This window comes from Ovis canadensis, chromosome 12, assembly GCF_042477335.2.
Source record: "Ovis canadensis isolate MfBH-ARS-UI-01 breed Bighorn chromosome 12, ARS-UI_OviCan_v2, whole genome shotgun sequence".
Lineage (NCBI taxonomy): Eukaryota > Metazoa > Chordata > Mammalia > Artiodactyla > Bovidae > Ovis > Ovis canadensis.
This window is the reverse complement of record NC_091256.1, coordinates 25,969,219-25,983,051: the sequence shown is the minus strand read 5'-3', so window position 1 is coordinate 25,983,051 and position 13,833 is coordinate 25,969,219. Positions and strand designations below refer to the sequence as shown.

General features: G+C 33.4%; 1 protein-coding gene and 1 non-coding gene across 4 annotated transcripts in view; one reads left to right on the top strand and one right to left on the bottom strand.

The window, feature by feature from the left end:
• Positions 1-13,833, bottom strand: part of BRINP3 (BMP/retinoic acid inducible neural specific 3) — a 492,323-nt gene that overhangs the window by 85,644 nt on the left and 392,846 nt on the right. For all 3 annotated transcript variants that reach the window (XM_069544560.1, XM_069544561.1, XM_069544558.1), the window contains exon 7: positions 7,311-7,533. In XM_069544560.1, the coding sequence (XP_069400661.1) occupies positions 7,311-7,533 (223 nt within the window). The remainder of the gene's footprint in view (positions 1-7,310; positions 7,534-13,833) is intronic.
• Positions 4,210-4,316, top strand: LOC138416727 (U6 spliceosomal RNA). The gene has a single exon (XR_011247843.1). It is a non-coding gene; the product is annotated as a U6 spliceosomal RNA (small nuclear RNA).

The window sequence follows — 13,833 nt, the reverse complement described above, 5'->3', positions numbered from 1 at the left end:
GCCTGTATCTCATCTTTTCAGCATTCCACTGGGCAGGGTAATTCTTCCTAAATACGTCAAAATTTCCACAGTTCATTTCAGCATTACCAGATTCCACTTATCCTCCCCTACCCACAGACACTGTTCAGTTATTCAGCTTCATTTTCCTCAAGTGTTCATGTTGTTTGTTCTTCCTCTTAGTTCATAATCATGTCATTTTGAATTGGACTAGAATCGGAGATCATAAGAAGGAAGAGAAAAATGGGAAAGCTGGCTGACTCCACAAAATTATACAAATCTGCATCTGGAGATCAGTTTGAAATGGCACTTCAGTTAAGATCAGTTTGATATGTAAGATTTTAGATTATTGCTATGGAAGTTACGTTAGTTAAAATGCATATTTATATAAGTATATATTATATATTAAGGTATATATATAATGTATATATTTGCATTTAATTCATGGACATAATATATAATATATAGCATATGTACATATATTAATATGATTGTATATAAGTTATTATTAGTAAAATATTCAGTATTAACTCACAAATACCTGGATTCAAGATTCAGTCTTATTTTATATGTTTTCCATATAAGGGATACTAAAGTAGTAACTTTATTTCCTTAACATAACATGAACTATATTTATAAACTTTTCAATGATATACAAGTTAAATACTTTTAAAACACTTGATAGCATTTTTAAAGACAAAAAATACATATTAATATTATATTAGAGCCCATGTTGGTGAAATTTTACTGTAGGAGCCAGGTAGCAACTACTGTAGGGTTTTAGGAGCATGCAGTGGTCAATAACTGCCAATAGGGTATGAAAGTGGGCACAGACAATATATAAACATATGGGCATGGCTTTTTTATTGGTGCATATTTTAATATAAATTCATACCATCCTCATCTATCAAAAATACTATTCTCCATTTGATTTTTTTTCAACAGGCTGATACAAAACTTGGTGAGGGATAGATTTGACCTATTAACTGCTGTCATAGAGAATATGTAGGAGGTACATGACACAGCTCTCAGACAAAGAATGACACAGACTTCAATTCATCCTTTTCTGTGATGTTAGTGATTTCATCCTATATCACTTTCCAATGTTAATGAAGAAGAGATAACTTTACAAAAATGTTTCAATAAAATTTTTGAGGTTAGTTGCAAGTTTGCATGCACTGGCTCAGGATAGCCAAATGCACATCAACTCCATGAGCCATGGCAGTACATTGATAGCTTGAAATTGACCATGGTGGAAATATTTCTACCACAAAACTCAGTAAATGTGAATAAATTAGGTTTTCTACCCCTAGAGAGATGGTTGTTAAGCCTTTAGCAAGAGACTTTTAAATGTAATATTTCCATGGACCCTTGGCTACTCTGTGAATAAGACATGACAGCACAAAATAGTGTAGTTGAGGTGCTTTCTAGGAATATTACATGAATGCTTTTCAATAATTGCTGCAACTATTGTTCTTTAATGAAATGAATATAGCATTTTTACTTATCTCAAAAATTTTTGAATAGCAACAAAAGTTGACTACCTCAAAGAAACCACATGATCACAGGCTTTAGAATTCACTTCAGTGAGAAAAGGCATTTTGATGTCATGGGAATTCATGAGAGGGATAGTAGTAACAATGCAGAGCTGCCACCTAGAAAGAGGGCCACACTTTACCAGAAAAAAATAATTACATGCTATATTATGGAGAAAAAAAAAAGAATCAACTGCCCCACCATTATTTAGGAAGAATTAAGAAATGATGTATGGCAAAACCAATACAATATTGTAAAGTAATTAACTTCCAATTAAAATAAATAAATTAAAAAAATCATAAAATGCCAAAAAAAAAGAAATAATGTTAGTGAGATATATTTTGCAGGTCTCATTTTTGTTTATGCTTATTTTTCCAGATTTTAGAATATCAGATATTGGAAGCGAGTTCTGAGAGTTGGACAAGTTCAAGAGGAAAACTGAAAAAAATTCCATAAAGGAGGGCTAAAAACAAAAATACCTGCTAGAAGTGAATCTTTGATATTACTTATTCACTTCTTTTTCAAAAATTTCTGAAAATACACCCCACAAATTTCCAATCTCTTTTACACTGAATTCTACTAACAAACTCTAGTACATACACACACACACACACACACATATATATATATAGTTTCCCTAATGTAATTTTAGTACATGAAAATCTATTAAGATGGGAAAAAGAAAAGAAAAGAAAAATCTCACATTCCTGGTATAAGAAATATGATGATGAAGAAAAAAAAATACAAATTCAGTAAAAATCTAGCAAGTAGTCTATATTTTTTTAAATCGTGTGGGATGACAATAGAAAACATAGAAATTAAGCTAAATTGAAAAAATGCAAGTCAAGAAAAAGCCTGAAATATCTTTGATTTATTTAGTTTAGAAGTTTTGGACAACAAATATTTAGTTCTATCGCTTTTTGTATTTGTTTCAAATAATGCATCTTTCTATTATACTGCCTATTTATTTATTCTCCACACACCTAACTTGAATTCTTGCATATTTTTCTTAGAAATATTGTGCTGTAATAACACTTATGAATGTTTAATTTTTATTTATTTTTACTAGAAATTAATGTGTCTCTTTTGACATACTTTACTCCATTATTTGTTTCCTTTTCAGGTTCATTTTCCACTTATCCCTTAAACATATTTCCTATGATATTACATTCAGATCTTATGATTTCATGTGCACTGATGTTTGCCATCTTAAGTCTCTAATCTCCCCTGAGCTTCATATATATATATATATATATATATATATATATATATATAATCTCCAGTTGTGCTTGATTAAAAAAACACTTAAAGTCAACAAGTTTATAAGCAAACTCATCAATTGCTTCCATCTCATTCTCTCATATTTCCTCTTATGTTTGAGGATTAGATTATCTATTTCAGTGGTTTACAAACTCTAGCTCACACAGGGAGCATAAGGTTCATTGCAGTTAAATAAGTGTCTTTTTCAAGCTGTAATTCTCTGTTAGGGAATATTTACTTGAAGTTTGCAGACAGATATATTAAAAAATATCTTATGCATGAAATAAATAAGAAAACTTACAGGAACTATAAAAGAACAAATCTTAATCATAGTGCTTAGAGAGCAATTTACAGCAGTGAATGCTTATATTAAAAAAGTGAAAGCTATGAAGTCAATAACCCACATTTTCTCTCTATGAAGCTAGAAAAAGAAAATTAGAGCATTCACATAAAGCAAATAGAAAAAAAGAAATAATAGCAATCACAGTGGAAAATCAAATAAAAACAGAAAAATAATAGAGCATATAAAGGAAACTAAAAGTGTTTGAAAAGAAAGAAAATTGACAAACTGACCAGACAGACAGACAGATAGATCAGGAAAAGAGATGGACAAAAAAATGAAAAGACATCCCAGATACTGGAAGGAGATATTTTTATATCAAACAGTTTCTAAAGGAATGGGGCATACAAATATATAAATTACTCATACAAGTCAATAATGCAAGTTAAAAAAAAAAAAGACTAAGAGGGAAGAAAATTCAAATAGATATTTCCCCATAGAAGGTAGAAAATGGACTATAAACACATGCAAAGATGTTTAGCATCATTAGTCATGATGGGGAAATGTAAATTAAAACCACAAAAGGATACCACTTCACAACTGCTAGAATGACTACAATCAAATGGCAGATAATAAAAAGTGTTGGTAATGATGTGGAGTAATTGGAGCTGTCACTTATAGTAGGTGGAAATATAAAACAGTAGAGCCATTTTGGAAAACAGTTTGCCAGATCCTCAAAATGTTAAATATAGGATTATCTTCTGATTAGCCCATTATGTCAATGCTAAAGGAAAGCAACCCTAACCAACCATTTGGAAGGACTGATACTGAAGCTGAAGCTCCAAATTTTGGCAACCTGGTACAAAAAGCTGACTCACTGGAAAAGACCCTTGGAAAGATGCTGGGAAAGATTGAAGGCTAAAGGAGAAGAGGGTGGCAGAGGATGAGATGGTTAGATAGCATCACTGACTCAATGGACATAAATTTGAGCAAACTCTGGGAGATAGGAGAAGACAGACGAGTGGCATGGTATAGTCCATGGGGTTGCAAAGAATTGGACACAACTTAGTGACTGAACAACAACAACATATCCAAGAAAACTGAAACATATGTCCAGATTAAAAAAAAATAAAGCAGTGCTCGCTTCGGCAGCACATATACTAAAATTGGAATGATACAGAGAAGGTTAGCATGGCCCCTGCACAAGGATGACACGCAAATTCATGAAGCATTCCATATTTTTAGAAATCAAAGAGGACACTAATAGATGGAGAAATATACCATGTTCCTGGATTGGAAGAATCAATATAGTGAAAATGAGTATACGACCCAAAGCAACTTACAAATTCAATGCAATCCCTGTCAAGCTACCAGTGATATTTTTCACAGAACTAGAACAAATCATTTCAAGATTTGTATGGAAATACAAAAAACCTTGAATTGCCAAAGCAATCTTGAGAAAGAAGAATGGAACTGGAGAAATCAACTTGCCTGACTTCACGCTCTACTACAAAGCAACAGTCATCAAGACAGTATGGTACTGGCACAAAGACAGAAATATAGATCAATGGAACAAAATAGAAAGCCCAGAGATAAATCCACACACCTATGGACACCTTATCTTTGACAAAGGAGGCAAGAATATACAATGGAGAAAAGACAATCTCTTTAACAAGTGGTGCTGGGAAAACTGGTCAACCACTTGTAAAAGAATGAAAGTAGATCACTTTCTAACTCTGCACACGAAAATAAACTCAAAATGGATTAAAGATCTAAATGTAAGACCAGAAACTATAAAACTCCTAGAGGAGAACATAGGCAAAACACTCTCAGACATAAATCACAGCAGGATCCTCTATGATCCACCTCCCAGAATTTTGGAAATAAAAGCAAAAATAAACAAATGGGATCTAATTAAAATTAAAAGCTTCTGCACAACAAAGGAAAATATAAGCAAGGTGAAAAGACAGCCTTCTGATTGGGAGAAAATAATAGCAAATGAAACAACTGACAAACAACTAATCTCAAAAATATACAAGCAACTTATGCAGCTCAATTCCAGAAAAATAAACGACCCAATCAAAAAATGGCCCAAAGAACTAAATAGACATTTCTCCAAAGAAGACATATGGATGGCTAACAAACACATGAAAAGATGCTCAACATCACTCATTATTAGAGAAATGCAAATCAAAACCACAATGAGGTACCACTTCACACCAGTCAGAATGTCTGCGATCCAAAAATCTGCAAGCAATAAATGCTGGAGAGGGTGTGGAGAAAAGGGAACCCTCCTACACTGTTGGTGGGAATGCAAACTAGTACAGCCACTATGGAGAACAGTGTGGAGATTCCTTAAAAAATTGCAAATAGAACTGCCATATGACCCAGCAATCCCACTGCTGGGCATACACACAGAGGAAACCAGAATTGAAAGAGACACATGTACTCCAATGTTCATCACAGCACTGTTTATAATAGCCAGGACATGGAAACAACCTAGATGTCCATCAGCAGATGAATGGATAAGAAAGCTGTGGTACATATACACAATGGAGTATTACTCAGCTGTCAAAAAGAATACATTTGAATCAGTTCTGTTGAGATGGATGAAACTGGAGCCGATTATACAAAGTGAAGTAAGCCAGAAAGAAAAACACCAATACCGTATACTAACACATATATATGGAATTTAGAAAGATGGCAATGATGACCCTGTATGCAAGACAGCAAAAAAGACACAGATGTGTATAGTGGACTTTGGGACTCAGAGGGAGAGGGAGAGGGTGGGATGATTTGGGAAAATGGCATGAAACATGCATACTATCATTTAAGAATCGAATCACCAGTCTATGTCTGAAGCAGGATACAGCATGCTTGGGGCTGGTGCATGGGGATGACCCAGAGGGATGTTGTGGGGAGGGAGGTGGGAGGGCGGTTCATGTTTGGGATCGCATGTACACCTGTGGTGGATTCATGTCAATGTATGTTGAAACCAATACAGTATTGTAAAGTAAATTAAAGTAAAAATAAAAATAAAAAAAAATAAAGCACACATGAATGTTCACAGCAGCAACATTTATATTTGACAAAAAGTGGCAACAACCCCAAGTCCATCAAATGATTAATTTATAGGTAGAATAAAATGTGATATACTACTGATACATGCCACAAATGGGTAAACCAGAAAGCACTATGCTACATGAAAGAAGTCAGTCACAAAAGCCCACATACTGTACAAAATGTCCAGAATAATCAAATCTATGGAGACAATTAGTAGATTAGACAAATCTGGAGCGACAAATAGCCAAGGGATGGGCATGGGAATATGGGGAGTATGGGCATGGAAGTATGGGGTGGAAAATGGGTCCAATGAAAATGTTCTCAACTTAAATTGCATACATGTTGAATATGCTAAAGCCCAATGATTGTAAAGAATGCCAATGATTTATTTTGAAACTGAATTTTAAAATGTCTAAACTTTTTTTTCAGTGAAAGAAATTTATAATGTAGATTTCTTAATAATTTAATCATTGAGTCAAAGTTCAAGTATTTTATATTGGTGATACTGATACAAATACATTTTTTAATGAATTTTTTCCTAAAATTTTCATTAGCTTTTCCTTTTATTCATTTTCAACCTGCTCATACTAAGTAAATGCAACTTTTTTACTGCCCTGACTGATCAATATATGTTAAACTACCAAATGTAAAACCCAGGCTTCCCTGAGTCGGTTCAGACACAAATATTTGAAGAGTCTGTCATCATTCACATAAATTGTTTGAAACTTCCACAGCAATTTTCATACATTCATGTAGAATGAGATTTATGGTTTTAAGAACATGTCAAATAAATAAAATGTAGATGCTTTTATTTAAAAGTTACATCTTGAGAAATATCACTTTTTATTCCTGCTTACTTCCCTATGCTTACAATGTAACTAGGTTTTTGTGTTATTATGTTCCCTGTCACACAATTATCAGATGATTACCCTGTACAACAAGTTAGAATAATATCTTGATTCTAATGATAAAAAATTAAATAAAAAGTTAGTCTAGTGTTCCCATTATACATTACTTTGGAAAATAACAGCAATTAATCATTTTGAGACAAGACGATATGTTTTCAAATCATCTCTAAATATACGAATAACACTGTATTATGTATATTACCACACATACATTCAGAAACTCAGTGAGCTGTCCTCAGTTGTCTACATTACTGCACTTGTCTTACCTTTGTCTTGGCAGGCTGATGAGGGGTTGTTTATGACACCTCTTGCTAAGGCTAAAGAGCTTGTGTACAATTTTCTGTGCCTTTAGGAAAAGTTGCTTCATGCTGTTCTCCAGTTGTTCATAGCGGCGCTGAAAATTAGAATCCATTGTCCACAAATGCATTATGGTAGATGTGTTGAGGAAATAATTCATGGGTAGCCTTTTCATAAAGAACTTGAATTCATCTGAAAAAAATGCCAAAATTCAACACTTGAATAATAAAATAATCAGTTTTCCTCTTCTCCAAAGTATATTTAGTATGTTAATGCTGAAACAAATGCAATCTATTATTCTCTGTGAGGCAAATTAATAGCAAGAAGGTAATTTTTTATGATTTAGGATTATTTTCTCTTTTGTTCCTCATAAGATAGAACAAGAACATTCATAGAAAAACGTAATTCAAATAATTGTTCTAAAGCAAATATTTGGGATAAAAGTTTAACTTGAACTTAATTTTTCCATGTTCTCTTTTTGACGATAAGTGAATTTGATGGTGCTGATTTTTTTTTTCCACAAAGTTAATAGTCATTAATCTAGCTTTTATTTCTGGCAACAGCATTAATCATCGGTTTCAAGTATTGTTTATTAAATAAATATTTTCAGAAATTATCCTTAAATCAGTATAGGAGAATACATGGATTTTCATTACTAAATGTTTGCAGTGGTTGAAGAAATATTATCTGGCAAGTGATACAAACCCTATTTTCATCACTATTCTACCCCCAAAAATTTACACAGCATGCATTAAACCTCAGTCTGTTTGTGCCTTGATTTCCTTGTTTGTAAATGAGACAAAAAATTTTTGACTATAAAAATATCATTTTACTTTTAATTTTTATGAAGTTGCAAATAAATTGTTTTAAATGGAGATTTAGTTAGTTGTAAATATTCAATTCAAAAATAGTTATTTTCAAATAACTAGTTACAGGTGTTAGTGTTTACTTGAATTTGGACAAGGTATGTTCATACTGATTCCTTGGTAGAGACTATCTCTATTGGAGTGTTTCAAAACCCCCAAATTATCACTAATATTTAAAAAATATGCCATTCACATGGGAAAAGATAAACTACATTAATATACATATATATACTTAAGGCAATTAATTTATATATATTTTACAAGCCAGGGCTTTTTCAATAATCAAATCCAAACTATTTCATCAATGATGGAAAAGGCAACTTCTAGACAATTAACAGAAAATTATATTCATGAATATTTGGTTGATATTTTTTCTAGAGCAAATAAATACAGAGTTCTGGCATGTTTTGGATGTTAAATGTATCTGGAAGAACAAGGAAACAAAAGGAAAAACAAGACTTTTTATAGTAAAATTCATCATGAAAGAGTTTTGAGGATATATCCATTTGATATGCTTCAAATCATTTTTTTAAGTAAGCAGAGTATAAATAAGAGATGCATTTTAAAATTCCAATTTCACAGTCCTCTACATTTTGTTTGGTCCCATATGTCTCCTTTGACAAATTCTCTCCTTTGAATAAAAGAGTTGGGGCATGGAAATTGGAAAGCATTCCCTGGATTATTCACAGAGCAGATGCCACTACTTTGCAAACTAATCATTCATTTCATTTCATTGTCATCTTTCACTTGAACATTTCTGATAAGCTTTTATTGTTTCATGGGATTGCATATTTTAATTATTTTCATTGCTTATTATGGTAGTATTATAAAAGTTTCTAAATCAGTACACTTTATTCAAGTTAAAGAATCTATTAATTTATTTATTTTACCAAAGTGGATGTAACAGTACATGCCTGCTGAAAACTGGCACTACGTAATTTTTAAAAAAGAGTTTTAACATGACGTTTGAATAATTACTTCATTATGAAGTCATTAAGAGTCACCATTGATAGTCCCCAAAACAGTTATCAGACACCTGTTGTGCACAAAACATACAGCTATTTCTATCTCTGTGTGGGAATATGAATAAACTTTTCATCTTATTTTTAAAAAATAACAAATGACATGTAATATTTTAAAATGCTAAAATAGCATCTTATATGAAATTCATTCTGCTTAGAAGTCAATAGAATGTCCAGAAATATTCCTCTGGATATTTTTTCAGTTAGTAAAATTTATGTTTATATATTATGAAAATTAAATTTGAATGATACATTAGACTTATTACATAAACCTCCAGATTTGCATAACCACAAAGAGAAAATACAATGATTAGAGGACACCAGATAACAGTTAACCCTATAATAATGTCCAAACTCATGTACAAGATAAAGTGCTCTTGCTTTTAAAATGGCAGGCAATGGCACCCCACTCCAGTACTCTTGCCTGGAAAATCCATGGACGGAGGAGCCTGGTAGGCTGCAGTCCATGGGGTCGCTAAGAGTCGGACGTGACTGAGAGACTTCACTTTCACTTTTTACTTTCATGCATTGGAGAAGGAAATGGCAACCCACTCTAGTGTTCTTGCCTGGAGAATCCCAGGGATGGGAGGAGCCTAGTGGGCTGCCGTCTATGGGGTCGCACAGAGTCGGACACGACTGAAGCGACTTAGCAGTAGCAAACAATGAATGTGGTGGTTTAGTTGCTAAGTCATGTCGGACTCTTGCAACTCCATGGACTGTAGCCCGCCAGGGCTCTCTGTCCATGGGATTCTCCAGGCAAGAATACTGCCATTTCCTTCTTCACAGGATCTTCCCAACCAAGGAATTGAACCCAGGTCTCCTGCATTGCAGGCACTTACCGATTGAGAATTTACCCACTGAGCTATGAGGGAAGCACAAACAATGACTAACCATACTTCTTTGGGGAAATAAATTTGTAAAAGAAAAAAAATTAATGTCATATAAAAATATCCTAGGAGAAATTAATTCAGTATCTGGGTTATTAGAGAGATTAATCTGGAAACCCCTGTTTGCAAGATACGTATCAAATGAGTACTTTTGCTCAGCATAGTTTTGAGGACTATGAGAAACAAAGCAACAACAGCAATATCAGTGGTGATAAACATCCTGTGTGTAAGTCAGTCAGTCTTCTTCACAAAAATAATTCACATGAAGTAAAAAATAATACAAAAGCAGATGCATGATATTAATGAATTCTATGGAGGCAAAGAGAATTAGCATAGGTGACATCCTTCCAATAAATTATAGAAGACTAGCTAGGCACCACGTAGACTCTCAAGAGTACTACTGCTCTTCCAATAAAAATGAAATCTTTTCTAAAATAGCTGAGCAAAGTTTGTTGCTGTTGTTTTTCCCCTCTCCTCTAAAACAAACTCTAGTTAACACTTGATATCTAGTTAGTTAACTTTGAAATGAACTCACTGTCTGTTAACACCAGTTCTCGCTTTGGCAGGAACTCAATTGCAGTGCTTTAAATATTAACTCAGTCCCCTCAATAATCCTTCATGTAAATTTTATTGGCACAGTTATGTATGTTGAATGCAGATGACTTTTAGTTTTGTAACTCTAATGTCAGCAAAAAACTTTTATTTTTGCTATTGCATTTATATATTGATCATATGAATTTATATGTGTATGGACTTCATTCTCATGCTTCACAGTTGAATTAAATAGGTAAGAGTGGAGAACGGAACATTTTTATGTGTAAAAGTACCAGCCATAATAGGTAGATCCTGATTTGTGCTTCTGTCTTCATTGATGAGCATGCAAAGCTTTGACCAATGCATTGATTATACATTTTCACATATTCAGAACCTCTGCTCAGAACAGCTTTGGAATACATTTTCAAGAGTATTCTAAAGCACTCTTAAATTTTCTAGAGCTTTGGGAGCACATAATTTACTTCCTCAAAAGTGTAGAAAAGCAATCAGATTTTTTTTATTATTATTATTCAGAGATGATTTCTTGAGTTGTAAAACCAACAACATATCCAAAACAGAAGCTGCTTCCATTAGCAAGTAGGACTATGGGTGGGCAGGATTCAAGGAGGGAATTTGTGCTTTTGTGATTTTTTATATTTCATATGAATGTGTTATTCTACTAAAATTTCAATAAATATTGTTAGCCAGTAAAAATCATAGCCAAAAACTACTATTAAGTTGTCAGTTCAATAGGTATATATCTTATATTTCAGACATTTATATAAAATGCTATTATTTAATGACTTGTTGATATAAAAGTAAAAGCCTACTGGCTCACATTCTGGTTTTTGTTTTCTGTATCAGTTACCATATTGATACAAAGTACCTTTTCAGTAGAAATGACAGTGCAGTATGAATAATAATTTTAAGTATTATGAAAGCATAGCAATAGTCTTATTCTAATAACAAAATATTGTACAATGTATAGCAAAATAAAGAACATGGACACAGAACATCTTTAAATGAAAGGATGTAATAAGCAAAAAAAGATGTATATCAGATATACATGAAGAATCCATGAAAACATTTGTTTTCAACCAGAACTCATCTGTTCATTTCTCATGAGAAAAATAACATCTCATTTTGAGATACTACTAGTTCTTCATACATGTCTCTTCTGTTTTTGTTTGTAAACAAAGAAGTTTTTAAATAATACATGTTAACAATATATTCTATTAACACAAAATTTTCTGTGTTCAGTGAGTTAATAAAATAAATATTAATTCCTTATACTGAATGCAGTACCTCATCTATAAATGAACACATGTCAAATCTAGTCTGTTTTTAAGACTGGGTTTTTATTTATTAGTTTATTTAGTCTATAGCAGGTTTTTACCTATGCTAAGTACTACCTCCAAAGCATCAAACTCTACCATTGAACTTCAAAGTTACTGCTCACTCAGAGCCACTTCTAATAAAGTTGTTTCTTGAGAATCACAGTTTCCTAGAAGATAGTATGGATTCATCTGTCTTCCTCTGATTTTCAAAGAGAAATATCTGCCTAGGAAATAATTTAACTTCAATCCTTGACACTACAGATATGCAAGATTTAAAAAGGTAAGACATAAAATTGAGAAATAGATGGGAATGTGAGTAGGAAGAAGGGCTGATGGGGAACAAAGTTGAAGCAGAAAGTTTAGGTAGTGTCCTGAATGGCAGAAAGTTACTAATGACTGAAACAGAAATCTGACCCTTGAGGGAGCCCAATGAATAGGCAAACTTTGACTCAGCCCATAATCCTGATTAGAACTGCTTGTTTTTTAACTTTTATAAAGTTTTATTTTTCTCCAAACATTTCCAAGGGACTATTTGAATCATTTGTAGCAGTTTAACATTTTCTCAACTTCTACAGTATATCACCAATAGGACTTCAGGTGACCACATATCAATGTAAGTCTATTCAAATCTTTTTATTAACCGTGGGTATAGAGTTTATACTGAAATTGACAAAATACTAGAATGCTGCATAAAATAAATGGCAAGCCTGTTCAATAGCTTGTGAACTAGCCAATTTTATGAGGCCATAAAATGAGGGGTTCACACAGGCATAAATCAGAAATAGAACCTAATTCCTTAGTAGCTGGCCTAGAAATGTTGTGCTTTTCCTGATCATTTTCTTTTTCTCTGAAAGATACATCATATTTTTATGTTAAAATATTTTACTATAGCAAGACAATTAATCTGTCTTTCATCAAATTGCTCTGTTTATGAACCCCCTTCAAATATTTGAAAATTTACCCAGAGCTTACCTCTACAATTATAACTAGTTATCTCTATCGTTATAGTTTATCTCTATGACAAACTATAACTATAGAACAGTCTTCACATTCATAAGACTCAGGTCTTCACATTCCCAGCACTCTTGCAGCTACAAGATATAGCTGCATCATCTAAGAGATAGGAATCAAGTGAACAGGAGCAGAGTTTGAATCTTATGCTGGTGAAGTGATAACAGAGGATGCCTAGAGCAATTCTCTAGGGAGACAGGGATTGCAGCAGTAATGGTAGTGTTTGCTGCTATTGGATGATCAGCCACTCAAGATGGTTATCCTCCTGCTCTCTCCTCTGCTTGACCACTGCCTGCTTCACCTACACCATGCTCATATGATTGACCTTCCTATGTATTTGCCCCAGACTTCAACTAGTGACTATTCTAGTTTTAGATCAGAACTTCAACTATGCTTATCAAAAGGGCAGTAAGGGGCATGCCCCTCTGCTGGTTTTCTTGGCAACCGATAAGCCAACTTGACATCAATTCCCTATAACTGATAGGGAATTGGCCAATCCCTGCCCATTGGTGCAAAGAAGGCCACCTTGTGCTACCCCATTATCCACCACACATGGTGAGGTGTTGCTCTAGGGTCTTGCTTCAGATGTGTAAGCTCTACCCATTCATTAAACCATTAATGTTTCTGTAACTGACTCCAGGCTCTTTCTTCAGTCTTGAAGGCGGGCAAGTGCAGGCCTTAAAGGCTGCGAGGTGCAGCCTTATAGAGATCTAGGGTTCATTGCATTCAGCAGTGGTGAGATTTTTTTTTTTAATTTGTCTCAACCAGGTAGTACAAGTATGATTCTCTAGCTTTCGTGAAGATTCTATGTGCTAACCAATATCCTTTAATTGAT